Source organism: Dipodomys ordii, unplaced genomic scaffold (genome assembly GCF_000151885.1).
Source record: "Dipodomys ordii isolate 6190 unplaced genomic scaffold, Dord_2.0 Scaffold85, whole genome shotgun sequence".
Taxonomy (NCBI): Eukaryota; Metazoa; Chordata; class Mammalia; order Rodentia; family Heteromyidae; genus Dipodomys; species Dipodomys ordii.
In genome coordinates this window covers 5,628,310-5,648,876 of record NW_012267301.1, presented here as the reverse complement: position 1 = coordinate 5,648,876, position 20,567 = coordinate 5,628,310, and the positions used below count along the sequence as shown (strand labels likewise).

The window sequence follows — 20,567 nt, the reverse complement described above, 5'->3', positions numbered from 1 at the left end:
CAGCTTTTTTCTTTTTGCTTATGTGGTGCTGAGGAATTGAACCCAGGGCCTCAGGCATGCAAGGCAAGCACTCTACCACTGAGCCAACTTCCCAGACCGATATATAGTATATTTAGTAATATATAGTATATGTTTTAGTAATATATAGTAAAACTTTATATATATAATGATATAGATAATTGAGATAAAAGTAAAGATGTTTAAAAGATGGAAATAGATTAAAAATAAGAATTATAGTTATCTTCAGGTGGTTTTATTTTATTTCTTTCTGATTTTCTGTATTTTTAATCCCAAGGTAATATTAGGGATTTTTATTTATAAAAATTACCCTCAATGTAAACAAGGTTTTAGAAGCTGAGAAAGACTAGATGAATTTCTTAATGGCACAATTGTTGGTTCTAGGATTCTGGTACAAAACTTCATTAACTCAAATCACTTTTGTCTTTCATCAAATCATTCTATTTTTATTTAAAAATTCAAGAAACAAAACAGTTTGTTTTCAGGCATTGTGCTCCATGTCTGCAGTCCCGGATAGAAGGGAGATCAAAGTTGGAGTATTGTGGCCTGGGGTGAACAAAAATATGACCCTATTTGAAAATTATCTAAAGCAAGAAGGGCCAGGAGTATGTATTAAGTGGTAAAGCACTTGCCTAGTAAGCATGAGGACTTGAGTTCAAATGTCAGCACTACAAACAAACAAAAACAAGTCCTAACTCACCATTCCCATAGATACACATACACATGAATACTTGCATGTATTTGTTTGTTTCTTTGTCTCTCTCTGTATATTGATTTACACTTATATGCATCCAGAAAGCTGAGAATCTGGATTCCAAAAGTACATATGCTATAGCAAAAGTAAAATTAAAAAAAACGAGAAAAGGTATTTAATGATTGCAATTTTGTTTTGGATTGTGGAGTGAGTTGGTTTACAGAGATCCATGAATCATCCTTGTCCTTGGCGGGTATAAACTCCTGAGAATATGGTTGGTCTCACAGTCCTGGGTTCTGCGCTCTGTCAGTGTCACAGACAGCCAGGTGTTGGTGGATGTCTGCTGACTTGCCTTGCTAGCAAAGCTGGGACTCTGGGGGCCTGGCTTCCCTGTGATTCTCTGTAAGTGAGCCTTTCTTCATATTTGGCCCCATTGGGGAGCTCAGCACCAGAGCTAGAACATTCATCTAATTTAATAAAACTGTGAAATTGATCTGAAGAATTGTTTTTTTCTTAACCAGTGACTGGGTTTTGTTGCTGATTTCATCTCTCTTTGGCAGACTGTAATTTCATGTTAATCCCTTCCCGTAGTGAGATACGTATACTCCTGCTGTTGATTGTCCTTCAGTTGCTGTAGGTTCTCCTTTTTATTTTCACCCAGTCGACTCGTGGTTGTGGACTAAATGGAGTAGAAAATGGCCACTATAAATGCTTCTGAGCTCAAAGAATGAATAAGTCAATCTTGGAGATTTAAGATGGAAATCTAATGCCTCCAGAGAAACCTGAAGTTGTAACTGTAGAATAACTTTCAAATGGAGATTTTATCAACTATCTCCTTGAAGTAGTAGGTATTGATACGATGTTTCTTAGGAAGTTTGTACTGGAAATAGTCGCATGTTAAGAAATCATCTTGAGGCAATACATCATTTTTCTTCCCCAAAGCCATGTGAATTCCATGAAGCCTTGCTAGTGACATTTCATTTCCTCTTGTTTTAATTATTATGTATCACTTGTATTATGTAGCTGCCATGTGGCCAAAATGGTTCTAGGTGATGTGGAAAACACCCAGTGTCTGCCTTCCTGTTCTTGGTCCTGTTTGTCCCATGTGAAGTTGAAACATCATTTAGCCTAATATTTTATTTATTTTTTAATTAATTAATTTATTTTTATAATGTACAGAGGGGTTACAATTACATGGGCAAGATAATGAGTACATTTCTTATCAAGCATTGTAGCCTCCTCTTTTGTTTCCCCTTCCCATCCCTTCCCATCCTCCCCCTGCTAGCCTAATATTTTAGCAAGGAGGAAAATATTCTGGGCTGCCCCCAAGGTTGACTCATTACCAGATAATAATGTTAATAATACTACCAAAGGCATAATAAGAAGAAAAATAATACATAGGTATTGAGCTTCCAGCTCAATAAATACTTGATAAGCACCATGTTGATAACCTCGCAATAACCTTGGGGACTATACTCTATTAGGTGAAAATCTTACAGAGGAGTAAATTGAAACTGAAAAATGTTAAATCATTTACTTGAAGTTTACAACTAGTAAGTAGTACAACCAATTTGGAGCCTCACAAAATAGGGTTCAAATTCAAGGTCCAACCCTGGCGGGATTTCACTTTTCTGATTCTACATAACTCATGTATAAAATACTAGAGTTGTTTTTATGACTTGATGATTGTTGGCAAGAATTACATAAGATGATGTATATGAAGGTGTCTGCACTGCATACCTATGCATGTATATACTTACTTGACATGATCATAATCTTGAACCATGATCTGAGATGTGAGGCAGTGTAAACAATAGAGATACATTATTAATCATTGTAGATTGGCATAATTATTTTTTTTTTGGTCCTGGAGCTTGAACTCTGAGACTGGGCACTGTCCCTCAGCTCTTCAGCTCAGTGTTAATGTTCTTGAGCCACAGCATCACGGTTTTCTGGTGGTTTATTGGAGATAAGAGTCTCCTGGATTTTCCTGCCTAGGCTGGCTTTGAACTGCGATCCTCAGATCTTAGCCTCCTAAGTAGGATTACAGGCATGAGCCACCAGTGCCTGGTGATTATTAATTATTTTAAGACTCAAAGGGACAGGACAACAAGGAAGGGGAGGTTTATGGCAATTAATATAATTGGCACATATCTATTAAAGATACTTCACTTTATGCTAGGTTTTATGTTACTCCTTGTGTGCATGCCCCTTGCTTGCCTTTGCCTTGGCCATCTGGTGAACTCTTACCCAATTTGCAAGGCCCAGATAAAGTGAAACCCCTCCTTGAAGCTTTGAATTTTAAAGTAGGTAGTGATTTCTTCTACCTTAGAAGAATTTGTGATTTTGATGGTTGAACATATTTGGGAATCACTTTAGGGTCATTCCTGTGGCTCTTAAGATAAATATATATTTTTTCAATCATTTATATATATACGTAATCTCTTTCCTTGGGAAATTATCTGTAAGATACAATGATGTCTAGGCTTTTAATTCATCCCCAAATCCCATGCATTATGAATTTAATACCTAGTTTTATATGCTGATATGCCTCTGGTGCCTGTATTATACTTCTACACATCTAAGGCCATAGTTAATGATCATAATTCATGATCACATTCGTGTCTATTAGTATTTACAGGTATAGGCATGGTTTAGGCATTTCCATGTATATTATCTCATTCAATCCTTGTCAAAATAGCAGATGTGCTCTTTGAAGATGATGCCTTTGGGAGTAATTGGGAGTAGATAAGGTCATTCGCATAGGGCCTTCTTCTTAGGAGTGGAGGCTTTTAAGCAGAGGAAGAGAGGTTTGAGTTGACATACTTGCTCTCTTTTGCCATGTGATTCCTTTTTGAAGTCCTCACCACTGCTAGCACTGTGCTCCTATACTTCCAAGACTTTGAACCATGAGCTAAATAAACTTTCCTTCTCCCCCTCTGACTCCTCCTCTTCTCCCTTTCTCTCCCCTTCCTCCTCATGGTGTGAGGGATACTAGGGCCTAAACTCAGGGCCTTGGCCTCTTGTTTAGCTCTTTAGTTCACAGCTGACACTCTACCATTTGAGCTATAGCTCTACTTCTGGTTTTTGTTGTTGCAGATTTTTCAGGTAGTTAATTGGAGATGAGAATCTCATGGACTTTCCTCCCCCAGCTGGCTTCAAACCACCATCCTCTGGTCTCAACTTCCTGAATAGCTAGGATTATAGGTATGAGTCACCAGCCTCTGACAAACTTTCATTCTTTATAAATTACCTACCTGTCTCAGGTAGTTTGTTTTAGCCAAAAGAAAGAAACTAAGACATTAACTGGGGAATAATAAGAAGAGAATTATAGGAAAGAAAATGAGAGTTTTTCAACATTTCACTGAGGGTTTTTTAAAATTATCATTAAGTAGTTGTACAAAAGGGTTTTTACAGTGCCTCTTAATCAATGTCATCCCATTCATCATTCTCCCCCATCTTTTCACTCATCCCTTCAAGTTAATCCTGTTCTCTAGTATACTTGGCTGTATTCTCATGGATGAGGCTTTTTCTCTTCTATGTTCTCATTGTACTCTGATCTTTACCCAGTAGTGCTGCTTGCATGGCTTTGAACTTGAATCTGTTTTACTTTTTTAAGTAAAAACAAAAAAAGAAGAATTGTTATAAGGATTTGAAGATAACTGAAGCATAATCCAAATAAGCCCTAGATGGAACCTGAACCAGACACTTCAGTGCCATGAGTATTTACTCCTTATCTCACGAGTCTACTTTATTTCCTCTGCTAACTTTATCTTTTGGCCCGTTGGTCTCCTTTTTCTAAGCTCAGCAAATGGTTTTCACATTCCGGAAGCTTTGCAACACAGGAAGAATCATGCATTTTCAGATCAAATAATCCAATGTAAGGATGCAGATTGGAATGGCTTGAGTCACAGTCTCACTTCCAGACCCAAGCTTCTGGTGAGAGTATAGAATATGGTGGTAGGTGGTTGGTAGAACTTGGGTCATGAGTCAGGGTCCATAAAGCCCCTGCTAATAATATGAACATTGTTAGCTCTGTACAGCCTGTCTTGCTTGTGCAAAAGAAAGGAGATCACAGTTGATTACTTGTGTGGAATGAGATGCAGAGGGCAGGTATGGTGTTCACCTAAATAGGACTTTACCACTCTGCCATGGGCTGCAGTTTATTTGGGTAATAGTAACATTTCATTAGAATTGATGAAAAATTGGAATATTTAAGTGACATGCTTAAAATGACGTAGGATGCCTTGTGTGTATGTATGTGTGTGTGTGTGTGTTTGTGTGTGTGTGTGTTTGTGTGTGTGTGTGTGTGTGTGTGTGTGTGTTGGTAGTGGGGCTTGAACTCAGGCTGGGCCTGGCACTGTCCCTGAGCTTTTGTGCTTAAAGCTGGTGCTCTTCCACTTGATCCATAGCTCTACTACTGGCTTTTTGGTGGCTCATTGGAGATAAGAGTCTCATGAACTTTCTTGCCCAGGGCAATTTTAGATCTCAGCCTTGTGAGGAGTTAGGTGTGAGCCCCAGCATCTGGCTAAGGTTGGATATCTTTGTTTGAGTTTTGGATATTAGTAATGAGTCTTTTGTCCTCTTAGACTCTAGGCCCTGTGTAGGCCGGTGACCGCTCTTGATCGCTAGGACTACCACCATGCCTGGCTATTATTGTAACTGTGGGATGTCAGTGAATGCAGACTGAGTATCATAAGCAATGTCTGAAAGTACCTGTGCTATACTTATAGTCCTATGCTATTTTGGGAAAAGGAAATCAAGGACTTTGGCATGGAGAACAGATGTGGGACTTCTGGTCAGCTGAGTAGATACAATTTTCATGTTGAATGACTTCACCTTTAGAGAGGCACAGTCCTAAGCAGTGTCATATTTAAGCAGAAGAGTCACATAACAAATTATCACAGAAAAGACAGGCGAAACCTGCTTCATCCTCTCCCTCCCCATCTCTGCTCTAGGGAATTTATCTTTTTTGGTACATTGAAGTTAATCAGAGTGATTGGTTTAATCTGCTAGAAACTAGGGCCTCATAGCATCTGCATTCAACATTGTACTTTATAAGCCTAAAATTTACTGAAAAGTTATTCACATAACTGAGATATAGAGGTCCTACTTAAAGAGGATAGTTTTCTCAAGCACCCAAAAACATGTACCTCTTAGCAGTCACATTGGCATAAGTCCACACAAGATCTTGGTCAATTATTGTTTTTAGCTTTTATTTTAATCAGTAGTAGAAGGAATTTCTGATGACTTTGGAACTTAGAATTTTTGCTATTCTGGGGCTGGGAAGGTGGCTCAGTGGTAGAGCGCTTGCCTTGCATGTCTGAGGCCCTGGGTTCGATTCCTCAGCACCACATAAGCAAAAAGAAAAAAGCCGGAAGTGGCGCTATGGCTCGAGTGGTAGAGTGCTAGCCTAGAACTGAAGAGCTAAGGGACAGCACCCAGGCCCAGAGTTCAGGACCCATAACCGGACCCAAAAAAGAAAAAAGAGTTTTTGCTATTCTGTGTGTCCTGGATCAATAATTTATTCTAAGGATATACTGGAGAAATAAATATTTTTTAATTATTACAATTTTAGTATCATTAAGTATTGATATAGAGGGAGAAAGGGGTTTTATAAAGAAAAATATTTACCACAATAAAAATTCATGACAACATTTTTTAATTTTTAAATTCAAGATTGTGTTTAACGATCTTTAAATAAAGATCGTTATAAAGATCAACAGGAGCAAAAACCCAAAGATTGATAAATTTGACTATATAAAATGTAACACTTCTTCACTATTAAAATGTCCTTAAGCCAAAAACTAACTAGATAGCCTGGAAAAAATATTCCTGAAATGTACTAAAGAGAAAATTAATTTACTTAATATTTTAATTGTATCTGAAAAATCAAAAGGCTAATGACTCATTAAAATAAGGAATATGATAAAGTTGCAGCCTTTTTCTAAAAAAAATATATACATGGATGCAGCTTTACTTGTTATGAAAGACATGTAAGATAAATAAATAATTCAGTTATTCCCACTTGTCAGACCAAGTCCAATTGATGGAATGTTGTGTAATGTTGGCAGGGTATGAGGCAGGAAGTCATTCCTACACATCATTGGTATGGAGGAGATTGAGTTTGTACCCAACGTTGTCATCTTTGGAGAACTACTGATGCTACATGTTGCAGAAGAAATTTGCATGTGCTTTGGATTGCAGTTATATTTCTATTGATTTCATTTAAAAGCCTATCCACAAAAGCCCATGAAGGATTTGAAGTGATATTCCCAGCATTCAAAGAAAATTAAACCATCTTTCAAAACTCATCAGTGAGTGATACATTGGAAGATATAAGAGTTGTTTAAAATAAATAGGTCTACACATGATATCATGAATGGAGACAAAAGAGTTATATGATAATACTAAATCTTAGCAATTAACATATATGTTCTTGCTATAGAAAAAGACATACACATATGCAGAGAAAAAACCATCTATCAAAAGACATACAGAAACTTGTCAAATAGTTGTTGCTTTATGAAACCAGAAATAAAAATTTGGCATGGAAAGAAGGTCTAATTTTCATAGGACAATTTTACTTAATAATGGCAAACATTGTACTTATGGATGACAGCGTCTCATCTTTGAAGCCACGTGCATGTTAGGCTTAATTAGCTCTGTTTTCCAGCAGGGGCATTGTGATTTGGAAAGCCTGAGTAACTTGTCCAGGGTCACACAGCTGGTGTCCTTGTTCCTGCATCAATGGAAAGATTTACATAAACAACAAGATGTGCTCTTCTCAATAGATTCCCATATGTTCATGATTTGCTACTTACTAAGGCTGGATTCAATTTTTTTAGGAAACAATAAATATGCTTTCAAGTATTTTTAGTTCAAAACAGGAATGTGGACTTTCAGCTATACCTTCCAGAATGTTCTCCAAATTCCAGAGTGTTATTCACAATGCTAAGAGGATTTTTTTTCCTTCTTTGACACTTTTTGTCATACAGAATGTTGAGCCTGGGAGATGGAAAGGAACAGAAAAGTAACATTGTTGGATCTCAGAACCAACTCAAGGATTAGGGAAAGACTTGGAAGAGCCTGCTTGACTCCTACAATTCTAAAACAAGAGAGGAAGAAATTCCATGGAATATCCTCTGATTCTGTGGGTGGGAAGGGTAGATGCAGAGGAAGAATGGCATTAAGAATGGGCAGGTATGGCTCAAATGGTAGAGCACCAGCCTTGAGAGTAAAGGTAAAGTGCAAGGTCCTCTGTTCAGGAGATGGTGTGCACGCATGTGCACGTGCGCACACATGTGCAAACACACACACACACACACACACACCATCCAGAAAGAATACATTACATTGACTATGCCAGCAGTGGTTAAGAGATTCGGCTGCAAAGCAGAGAGATAAGTCCTATGTGTCTGGAATACTAGTGGATTTCTGCCAGCAAAATAACCCACACATTTCTGAATTAGTCTCTGTCACTCTGATACTGTCTGAGCTTTTGAAGTTTGTAATTAGTCATTCTATTGTTGGATATTTAAGAGGGATTGTCTAGATTGAATAGGAGCGTCTCTTCCTGTCACTTTTAATTGGTCACTGGTTTGTTGACTGGACATACGGGCATACATAAGACAACTTTATATCCTAACATAAAATGTTAGACCTCACATTTTTTTTTCTGATACCTGGCATTTAGCAGAACATATTAATTATATTACACATAATTACATTACATCTTTATCATTTTAATTAAAGCTTAGCTTTTCCTTGTTAAAAGTCAACTCTTGAAAACTTCATGCTTTTTAGATACTATGCTTGATGATTCAATATGTCATGATATTCTATACTAGGCTGCTAATGGGAAAAAAATCAGTGAATTATACTGTAATTGCTCAAAAAAATTCTTGAACTTACAAATAAATCTTGGTCAATGTTTTTATATACTCCCAATAGTAAATAATATACAGCTTAGACTCATAAAGACTATGAAGAAGTAATTGCTTCAATCTTTTCAATATGCAACTAAAAATGCCCAGAAATATTTGGTAAGTTATTTTGATCACAACTCAAAGTAATCACTAAGATCTATGACTTCATGTGTCTGAGTCAGGAAGGTTTGTAGGTTGCAGGGAGACCAGGAAAAGGATATACATTATATGTCCTCATGGAGAAACTGTACTGTAGTAAATTAAACTCAGAGTTCAAGGAGTTTGGGAAGACTGCCAGTACTTTCTGGGTAATTCTCATCTTATCTAGGGGAAGGGAGTTGGATTACAGATGGGGAAATGGAAATTCTGTTTTGTGTTCTATTTTCAATCTTAAAGTCATATTGTTATATTGAATCCAAATCTGAGTTATTGGAAAAATGCACTTTACATGATTTGAGTAGATTTCACACTAGAAACAATGATTTGAAAATTCAGATCTGGAAGTAATGAGGAAGTCATATTAGAAAAATTTCTGAGCTTCAGAAAACTAAGAAAAACATTCAGTGGTCCATTCTTATCTCTTATTTTCCTTCAGGAGATGCTAAGGGAATTATTGTTGGTATAAAAGACAAAATAAGTCTTTAAATGAGAGGCATTTATTGTTTTTTCAATATTTTCAGGATAAGCTTTAAAATATTTAAGTTGGGATGTACTTCTCTAAATCATTATTCTGAGACAAGACTCAAAGTCAAAGAATTTCTCAAGATCATGAGGGCATAATTACTTTATTTTAGAGCTTCTACTGTCTCTGTCCTTCTTAGCATTCAACAGGATTTTTAATTTTCCATTTATTGTCATGACTAATTGGTGAGTCTTTTTATTTGTAGAACCTCATGAGACTAAGACTTCATAGAGATGTTTTATTCTTACTCTACTATTATTATCGTCTCTCCATAACTAAGCATTGTGACTAAATAAGTAACAAATGTTCAATAAACCCTGTGTGTGTATGTAGGAGGGAGGGGAGGGAGAGAGAGGGAAGGAGTAATTAAGTAACAAATGTTTAATAAGTCCTGTGTGTGTATGTATGAGAGACAGAGAGACAGAGACAGAGAGGGAGTGTGTGTGTGTGTGTGTGTGTGCGCGCGCGCACGCACATGTCAGCATTAGGGTTTAAATTCAGGGTGTCTCGTTCTTGTTTAGCTTTCTTAAGGCTGATGCCCTACCCCTTGAGTGAGCCACATCTCCAGTTTCTCGATGAGTCATTACAGGATGACTAAATTGTTGGGATATTTGTGCATGTGAGGTGTGTGTGCGTGCATGTGTATATTCAGACTTGCTATCACCTAGCTTTCTCAGTCAAGGCTACTGCTCTATCATTTGAGCCACAGCTCCACTTCTGGCTTTTTGGTCGTTAATTAGAGATTTGAGTCTCAGGGACTTTCCTGCCTAGGCTGGTTTTGAACTGCAATCCTCAGAGGTAATTACACTACTTATTATGCTACTCAGTGGCTAGGATTACCAAAGTGAGCCACGGGAACCCAGCTAAATTGATAAATTAAGGTAGCTAGGCATGCTGTTTTAAACATGGCCCTGCCGTTCAGTCCATTCTTTACTATGGTTGGAGCAGTTCTTTATACTGATGACGTTCTTCTTTTTGTTGTTTTTCCAGTCAACTTTGACCACTTTGAGATTTTGCGAGCCATTGGAAAAGGCAGCTTTGGGAAGGTGAGAATGGGCTAGATTGACCTCTACCAGAGTTATATGGCTCGGGGATCCAAGTCTGTGAAAACGTTCAGCTTATTGAGAAAGTAGGACCCAAGGAAAAATCACTTAAAAATGTTTTTCTAATACACACATATAAAACTGTCACTGCAAACTGAGAACAGTGTGTGAAAAAGTAGCTACATAATGAACCCTACACTGTACTTAGAATCATTTCATTCAGCCCAAAGTTACTCTCATTAGAGCTTGAGAGCTTCCTATTACCTTAAAACAAATTCAGATTTCAGAATTATGTTCAAATTTCTCCAATAACATTTGTCACCATGAGAGTGGGAAAGGAGCTACCTCATTATTTCTATTTCCCCAATTGTACCATGTTTTTATTTTTAAAAACCTCTATGAATAATAGACATTGCATGACTGTTTAACTTACCATGTGCCATATATTAAGAGAAAACGACATTTCCTACCTCATAATCAAACTTGTATTTAATTTATGGTTTGAGTCTCTAAAAGAATTTCAATGTAATAGACACCATATTTGGTATACTCTTATGTCTGGAGTCCCTCTCATTGCAGCTCATGTCTCTTAGCCACTAAATCAGAATTAAGAGTATTTGTCATTGTTGTTAGTGTAAGAGGCCTACTATGGAGACAGATTAAATATTGTCTGTTTAAAAAATCCTAGAACTTATTTATTTATTTATTGTGACAGTCCTGGGGTTTGAACTCAAGGTCTGGGCATCTTTCCTGAGAGTTTTTTGCTCCGGGCTAGTACTATGTCACTTGAGCCACAGTTTCATTTCTGGCTCTTTGGTGGTTGGACATGAGAAAAGAGTCTCACAGACTTTTCTTTCCCCATCTGGCTTTGAACCACGACCCTCAGATCTCAGCCTCTTGGTTAGCTAGGATCACAGGCAGAGCTACTAGCACCTGACTTAACATTTTATTTTATTTATTTATTTTTAAGCAAACTTGTTTAAGAAAGTTGAGGTTCAAGAATTGACCTCGTGCCTGAGGAGAAAAGGACAAAGTACAGTGCAAAGTAGGAATTTTAACATCTGAGAATATGCAAGTTATGAGAGACATCTCAGCCATGCTGAAGAGTATTTTGTCTCTCTTAGAGCTACGATCTGTTGTCTCCTTAATCGCTTCCTGGCTTGGGTTTGCCTCCTCAGGTCTGCATTGTACAGAAGAATGACACCAAGAAGATGTATGCCATGAAGTACATGAACAAACAGAAGTGCGTGGAGCGCAATGAAGTGAGGAACGTGTTCAAGGAGCTGCAAATCATGCAAGGGTTGGAACATCCCTTCCTGGTGAATTTGTGGTAAGCAGCTGGGTGAGAGTTCTGTAGGGAAGTGCCCATGTCTTCCTCCTGACCCCCATCACAGCTGGCTGTCTGAGTCCTGATTTGCAACTGGACACAATCCTCCTTGGGATCTCCTTGGTTTTTTGCTCTTCTTGATGTCTTTTGATTTTTTTAATGAGACAAAAGCTTTAACTCTTCTTTCCTTATTGTATGCTGGGGACTGAATCTAGGATCTTATGCGTGCTAATCAAGTGCTCTGCCAAAAGTTTGGTTTGTTGTCCAAAATAAGTACTCCTAGGCTCAGTTTTCTCAAGTCCCTTCCTTGTTCTTGAGGCCAATATTCCCTCCCTCCCTCCCTCCTTCCCTCCCTCTCTCCCTCCTTCTTCCCTCCTCCCTCTTTTCCTTCCTTTCTTCCTTCCTTCCTTCCTTTTTTCTTTCCTTCTCTCTTCCTTTGTTTTTATTTTTTGTGCTAGTACTGTGGCTTGAACTCACAGCCAGAGTTCTGTCCTTGAATACTTTTTCATTCAAGGCTGGCACTTTACCACTTGAGCCACAGCTCTACTTCTAGCTTTTTGGTAGTTCATTAGAGGTAAGAATCTCAAGGACTTTCTTACCTAGGCTGGCTTCAAACCTCAATCCTCAGATCTCAGACACCCAAGTACCTAGGATTTCAGGTGTGAGCCACTGACACCTGGTTTATTTCTTTAGTTTTCATATCGTTTTTAAAATTATCTTTAAGTAGTTTTATAGAGGAGTTTCAATTCAACCTGTCAGTTTATGAGTACAGTGCATCTTGATCAATGCCAGCCAATACTTTTTCAAGCCTTGTAATTAAGTAAATTGACAAGAAATGGATTCAGATGTCTTATCGCTCACACTTAGTATTTCTCATGAACCTTGCAACAGGAACTTTGGTGACAAAGGATAATCTCAGTGGTCATCATGAAATTGATCTTTCAATCTTGTACAACTCTTTTCTCCTCAAAATAATTGGTAGTAAAACTGGTTTATTTGCACTGTACTTGGTAAACCGCTATTGATATATGTGACCTGGAAAAAGAATAGGGGCTCACTTTCTCATCCAATCGGCTTGAAAAGAGCTGAAGCTAATTTATGTTCTCTGGCTAAACGTTAACTATCTATGATCTGTTCTCAAAATGATTACCACACCCCAAGATTTGGAAAGTGTTGAAAAGCTAGCAGTGTCTGTTACCTCTGCTTTTCTTGAGGCCTTTTATGTTTCTCTCTTGTCTTGCTCTACTTTTTATATGCATCCATTATGTTAAGAGCTGGTTCTTAAAGCTAATTCAGCATGGCTGTTATTTAAATATGCATACCAAGCAGTTTTTACTTACCAGTAAAAGCAAAGGAAAAAAAGTCTTTATCCAAAGAATGCTAATGGAAAAATAATTGAGATTTCAGTGTATGTTTAGTACAATCTTTCAGAAGAATCAGTGCATAAAACTTGCCTCCATCTGTCTTCAACTAATACAGTTCATTTAATATACAATTTGCTCAAAGCCTATATGCCACCACTGGAAAATAAAATGGCTCTGTGAGACTTGGAAATAGATCTATTGCAATTTGTGCACTACTTAGACAAGGGGAGAGTCTAATTTTGACTCAGCATTTTACAGGAGCTTATTCAAACTGCTGCTATGTAAAGAGAAAAAAAGTGGAGGTCTTCTCACCATTAGAATGACAAGGTACTGTCACCACAGCCTCCATTTATTCAGAGTTGTATCTTCCTTCTTTAAAACTTCAGCAGACTCATTGCCTTTTCTAAAAGCTCTAAACTCTTCATAAGGACACACGTGAAATTGTGTCGTTGGTATTTCTGTCATTGCTCCAAAGCCAAAGTAGATTTCGTTGAAACCGTGTGTTTGTAACACATGGATGCACGGTATTTAAAACTGGGTGGAGTTTAAAGCTTTTTCATTTGAGTATAGGATAGTTTGCTTCAACAATCTTTCAGATATGGACAATTATATTTATCTAAAAGTTAGGCTGTTAAAACCCACACCTCTTTATATTTAATATAGAAAAGATTTGCCTATTTCAGGAAGAAAAATGTGTCTAAGTAATTGCTTTTAATGTTATTTTATACTATGAGTAACAAAATATATTTAGAATAAAAATTTGTTATTTGAAAATTTGGTGTCATTTCTGACAATGTTCTGCTGTGCATACATGCTGACCTGGTGATATAAATATGACATAAATATAGATCTAGATCTAGACATATGGATAGGTAGATGACACATAGATTAATAATAGAAAGATAATAGGTAATAGATAATAGGTAGGTAGTTAGATGGATGTTTGTTTTCTGTAGGTGCATATGGTATGTGTGTACACAGCGGTGTCTGTATATAGCATGTATGCATATGGTGAGTGTGTATATGGTGTGAATGTACATGGTTCTTTCTTTGTTCTCACTTCTCACGCTGAAACTCACAGTGGAGCCCTGACCACCCTGATGCAGATCCAGGAGAGGGAAGCAGACCCTTCCCTACACACATACCTACATCCAGTGATTCCAGCAGCAACCTTAGGAACTGGAAACTACTGGGAGAGGACATTCTCCGAAGTACAACAGATACAATTTGTCTTTTGAACTTTGAGACAAAAATCTTTACAGAGCATATATATTCCTTTTAAAAAATGTGTCCTACCTTGACAAGTGTGTACAGTGGTTTTAAACGAGTCTTCCCACAAGTATTAAGCATCTTGAAATGTTTCTGCAGTTGTGGTTATGAGTCATTTATCATTTTAAGTCACACTGTTAGAGACTAGGGTAAACAAGCACTGGTTAATGAATAAAATGAGATAAGATGCTATGCCTAAAAACCAAGGTCCAAGTCTTATATTCAGTTTTTCCTTTCTTGCTCTGTGGATGTGAAGCATTCTAGCCTTCTGAACGTGCCCGTCATGAATGGACCAGTGTGAATGTCCAAAAGACAGATTTGAATAATGCTTGCTTCCAAAGCATCATGAGAAGTTGTGGGTGGGCAAGTGGGCACGTGGGGTTTGTCTTCAGTTTTCACTACAGCCTATGCTTTTTTTCCTGCTTGTTTGTTTGGGGTTGTTGTTTTCTATCTTCATTCTGAAAATCAGGCAAAAAAATCTTCTAATATTTTATAATAAATTCTCTAAGTTAGAGTTATGAAGTCTTATATTCTGGGTTAACTGTTAGATTTTTCTTAATATCCCCAAAGCTTTGGAGAGTGATTTTCTTGGAAGCATTGCATAGTTTATAAAACAATGATAATGTGCGACTTTTTCCCATTTTGTGCACTCCATTTACTGGTATGCTTTGAAATCTTTCCCACATTTCTTTGAATAATCCCTTCTCTAAGATCAAAATGTTCCTTTACCTCTGAATGTGTTCAGATAACTTTAGTTTGAAGCTGAGAGGAAAGACAGGTTTTTTTCTTCTAGGTATGTTTTAGGTTTGTATTAAGAAATTTGCACATATAGGCATACATATATACATATAAATGATACTAGAAAACATTTCTACTTATTGCAGTCAATTCAAAAACAGAAAAAAAATCCATAGACAAATGAAAAATTGTATTAATGTGTTTGTGTGCTTTCCAGCAGTATTTCTGTCCACATTTGATTTTCTGGCTTTGTTCCTCCGTTAGCTCTTTTCATTCTTGATATATGGAGTTTGTATAGGTACCTACTTAGCACAAGAAACAAGTTATTATTAAGGGTGATGAATAAAATACAACATGCAGAGTTATATTTTTTTTTCAGAGTTATATTTGAGTTTCAGTCAACACTCAATCATTTTAGCCCACATCCTAAGCATCAGAGAAGTCATATATTAACTGAACATTAGTCGCTATACCTTCATTTGTTAAACATGGCAATGCAGGGATTAGACAGAGCTCTGATCTGCCTGGGATTGCCATTGGCTGGGAGAGACTGACATTAATCAAATGGCATTTGAATGTGTGCACTGTGGAAATGCATGGAGGGATTAAGCAGAAGGCTAGAGAGTGCTTGTGAGTGTTGCAGGGAGGATGTATGTGCTGAGAAAAAGAAGCTCAGTAGGTGAGGTCAAGTGTGTTCAGGGAGGAAGAACATTTAGAAATAAAAATCAGCCTCCATGGATGTGGCCCTGCTCTGGGACAGTCTTCAAATACAGGCCACATTATCAAGTAAAGGCTGCCAGACAGGGCTGGCATCCAGGAAAAGTAAACAAGACCTTCCTGCTAGTCTCTCCCTGAAAACTATTAACAAAGCCCTGGCAACCCGAGGCTTGAAAACAAATAGGCCCCTCACTCCCAGCACTGCCGGTTCCCCAGGTGGCCTTTGTTAATTGAGATTAAGCCTGCAGCTACACACAACTCTTCAGGGGCTCTTCCTCTTGCTCTGTTCCTGGTATCTGTGAACAGAAACTGTCCACATGTGGGCTTAGTAAATTAGCAGGCAAGATCATCTGTTTGCAGGGGGAAGGACTCGCATTGCCTCATGAAGACAGTCTTAGACTGAGAACTCAGGTGGCTTTAGGGCCCCTAGATCATTTTAATATTGTCCCTATAAATGCCATCTTCTTACTTTGGGTTTTACCTGTAGTAAATCGTTCTAACCAGTTTGGTTGGTAGAGATTATTCATCCAGTTTTACACCTGAAGAAACCAAAGCCCTAGTTGGCTAAACATTTTCCTTAATGTTATAGAAAATGAAATTGATACAGCCAGGACTCAAACCTAATCATTGAGACACCATAGCTTCTCTTTTCACACTACAATGTTCTCTGTGGACAGCTCTGAGACTCCTGTACAGAATATGTAAGGGAGCAGATTTATTTTGACAATTGTTTTTCACATCCCACATGAATATAAACTCCACAAGGCAGATGTATTTGTATATTTCTCTCTGTCTTGGTCGGCATCTTTTACAATGGTGCCTCACATACAACAAGTACTACCTGTTGAAGAAATGAAAAGTAAGTCAATGGCGGGACCAGGCTTCTGACTCTCTTGACATCATGCAAACATACTCAGACACATTCCCCAAACATCATGTCCACTCCAGCTTCTTTGCCAGGCTCAGAGTCAGGGAAACTGGATTTTTATTTCTGCTTCATCATTTGCTAACCCTACAGATCAGGCCAGTGACACTAAGAAGTTTGCTTGCTTTCTTCATCCACAGCATCAGTCATTATACTTATGTCAGAAGGTAAAAATGTATATGTGAAGTACCTCACAGGGTACGTGCTTGCTTGATACATGAAAACTTCAAACAAGCAACTGATTGCCCCTTCTCAAAATTGGAATGTTCTCTGCTCTCATCAATGAGAGGATTTTTGTATGTTTGTGTGTGTTGGCTCTGGGGCTTGAAGTTAAGGCCTTGGTGCTGTCCCTGAGCTTTTTTGTTAGAAGTTAGAATTCTACCACTTGATCCAGAGCTCTACTTCCAGCTTTTTTGGTAGTTAATTAGAACTAAGAGCCTCACAGTCTTTCCTGCTCAGGCTGGCTTTGAACCATAATCTCATATCTCAGGTTCCTGAGTAGCTAGGATTACAGGCCTGAGCCTGGCTGATTTTATTTTTAAAATCTTATAATCCAATCCTGTGTACTGGACAGTCAGTTCTTGTAGGCTGGTTCTACTTAGTTGAAGACGCAAGACCCTCATATGAGATTCAGCCATCCCAAATTATCCATCCCATCCTTGATATCTGGGGTTAGTGTGGCCAGCTCTTCTGCTACATTCATGTGGGGTATGTCTACTTGGGGTGGAAGAATTCCCACAGTGAAATGAGGCAAGCTTCATGAATCAGCACTTTCCCAGCCTCTGTGTCATATTTTCTGATAGCCCATTGGTCAGAGCAAGCTATGAGGTCAGGCTCAGATTCAAGGTCTGGAAGGAGGGTCTACCTTTGATGAAGAGATTATAAAATGAGTATCCCAAAAGGCCAGAGGAATCACTGCTGCCAGCTTTATAAGCAATTTGCTAAAATACTCCATCTATTTTTAAGATATGGACAAAATCATCAAGTATGTGGTAGACTGTATAAATACTGTGAGACTTGAGAGCAATATAAGGTTACTAAGTGACTAAAGCATTGTCCAAGGATGAATCTGTCTTTGGGTGTGACCTTGATGAACATGGAGAGGAAGGTAAGATAGTCTCTGAGTTGAATTTGGTAGAGAAAAAGTTTTACCTGTACCATACACAGTTGATGACTGACTGATGGGCAGGAAATGAGCTCAGTATAAAGCAAACACTGACAATGGCTCAGCTATATTAGATTTTTTTTTAATTGAAAACTACCAGGAGCTATTAGAAATTAGAGCTAAAAAAGAAATTTGAGCTAAAAAAAAAGAAATTTACCTGAAAGATAAGATTAAGAAAGTAAAGCTGAATGAAGGAGTTGGTGTTAGGAAGGTTTGGGATAAAGAATCTAGGTAGGATAAGCTCTTGAAGCTCTCTGGGGCAAGATGAATCAGCACCAACCAGTTTTTTAACCTTGCTTCACCCACAGTCAGGATTCAGAGTCCTGGGAGAGAATCCAATTGGCCTTGCTCAGAAGAGATGTCTGTTCCTTGGCTAAAGGAAAGAGGAAAATAAATAACGACTCCTATCATTGATGTGAGCAAGTTGGAGGCTCCTGTGCTTCCATGAGATAGGGAGACTGAGAAGGAGCAAATTTGTTGTGAAAATCAGACACTCTTTTAGCCCTGTTCATTTCAAATACTCTCTCAGCAATCCAAATAGAGATACTGAATGGAGAAGGAATCTGAGAGTCAAAGAGAAGTCCAGATTCTGAGAAATCCAACAGGACACAGACATGGAAATCATTGGCTCATCCATTCTGTTGAATGAAGGAACACTTTTGGAGAGATGAGATTACCTAGAACAAAACAGCTGATGACTTAAGGCTGCTCAAAGCACTCTGGTTGTTCTCACGGGAGAAGAAGATTCCGGGAAATTAATGCACCAAACTCTCATCACATTTGTTATCAGTCTAGTCATATTCAGTGCAGGTTTCTTGACTTGCTTCCATAGCAATACTTGGATTTACCTATTTATCATACTATTGTAATTGCTGTAGTCCTATACTGAATATTCAGTAATATAATTTTTATATTATATTGGCTGTTGTTGGCTCTTTGCAATTTCATATAAATTTAAATTTTTTTTCAATTTGTTTAGGTATCCCTTAATGTTTTCCTTTGGATTTTTTTTAAAATTAAGACAGGATCTTACTCTATAGCCAAGACTGGCCTCCAATTCTTAATTTCAGTCTAGGTATATGTCATCATGCCCTTGTTGTCTTCAGTGGGGTTTCTTGTTTTGATTATTTTTCTGCATTGGGAGCTGAACTCAGGGCCTTGCACTCAATACCAGAGCAATGTACCTCTGAGCCATGCCTCTAGCCCCCTTTTTACTGATTATTTACTTATTCATTTTGTGGCAGCAGTAGGATTTGAACTGGGGCTTTTCATGCCATTGAGCTTTCTTTTCTATGGCTGGTGCTCTACCACTTGAGCTTCACCTCAGTTCAGTATTTTGATGGATAATTAGAGAGGAAAACTCAGACTTTTCTCCTTGGGCTGGTTTTGAAATCAAGATTCTCCAGGAATGATCATCCTGCGCTAGGTTTATACCTGTGAGCCATCAGTGCCCAACTGACTACACTGGATATTTTTAAGATAGGGTCTCCAATCTTTCCTGGGCTACAGTCTACCTATTTTTAATGTTCCCATAGTTGCTGGGATGACAGATATATGCAAGGATCTTCTTGAGGAAACAGACAAGCAAATACGTGGTTCACTCTAAGCCTGCTCACATGTTTGAGCATTTATTACTTTTTAGGGGATATGCTAAAATATTATTTGCATAATACCACATAGTTTCAGATAAGTTCCTATGTGGTAGGAATAAGCATTTGTTCCCTCATAAAATGAGTAAGATTATGAATGTCAGATTCCATTTCTTGCTAGAGGCACAAAATCAAAAAGTCACGGCAAATGTGTTTCCCACTTCCCAAATTCTCAGAGACCCACAATATTCACTTATATTTCATTTTAATGCTACTTAGGTATATATCATTACTTCTACACTTCTAAAACTGAACATTCGACAGCAAAATATATCTACAAAATCGATTTAAGAATTCTTTTGTGCTGGTGCTAGGGCTTGAACTCAATCTGGTCATGTCCTTGAGCTTTTTTGCTCAAGGTTATTGCTCTAACACTTGAAACACAGCTTTACTTTTAAAAAGCTGTTGGATGGTTAATTGGTGATAAGATTCTCATAAACTTTCCTGCCAAGAATGTTAAACCCATGATCCTCAGATTTCAGCCTCCTGAGTAGCTAGGATAACAGGCTTGAGCCACTGGAGTCCAGCTAAAAATGTATGTGTGTATTTGTATGTGTTTGTGTGTGTGTGTGTGTGTGTGTGTGTCTGTGTGTCTGTGTGTGTCTGTGTGTCTTTGTGTGTGTGTGTTAACTGGGATTAAATTTATGGTTTAATTTGATCATATAAAATAATATTTTATGAAATGAACTCCAAGAAATGGAAAGGAGATTTTCTTTTGTTGTAATTTCTGTTTTTTGTTGTACTTTCCCTCTTGTTAGTTTATTTGTCTTTGGAAGTGGGGCACAGAAAAGGAGGGACAAAGGGTAAACAAATACAGCAGTGGCACTCAATAGACACTATGTGAAAAATGAACTATACAACTTGTAGGTAGGAACTGGAGGGAAGGGGTGATGTGGCTTAAAAAGAAATATATTTATTACCTGATTTATGTTACTATAACACCTCTGTATATCACCTCTACAATAACAATAAAATATATTTTTTTAAAAGATAGGGCTTACTACATGTTAAGTACATGTTCTACCATTGAGCCACATTCCAGCTTTCA

General features: G+C 37.8%; 1 protein-coding gene across 1 annotated transcript in view; it reads left to right on the top strand.

Annotated features, from left to right (window-relative positions):
* The window catches only part of Stk32a (serine/threonine kinase 32A), a 120,328-nt gene that overhangs the window by 22,556 nt on the left and 77,205 nt on the right, over positions 1-20,567 (top strand). The window contains exons 2-3 of the mRNA XM_013025528.1: positions 10,313-10,368; positions 11,544-11,695. Of these exons, the coding sequence (XP_012880982.1) occupies positions 10,313-10,368; positions 11,544-11,695 (208 nt within the window). The remainder of the gene's footprint in view (positions 1-10,312; positions 10,369-11,543; positions 11,696-20,567) is intronic.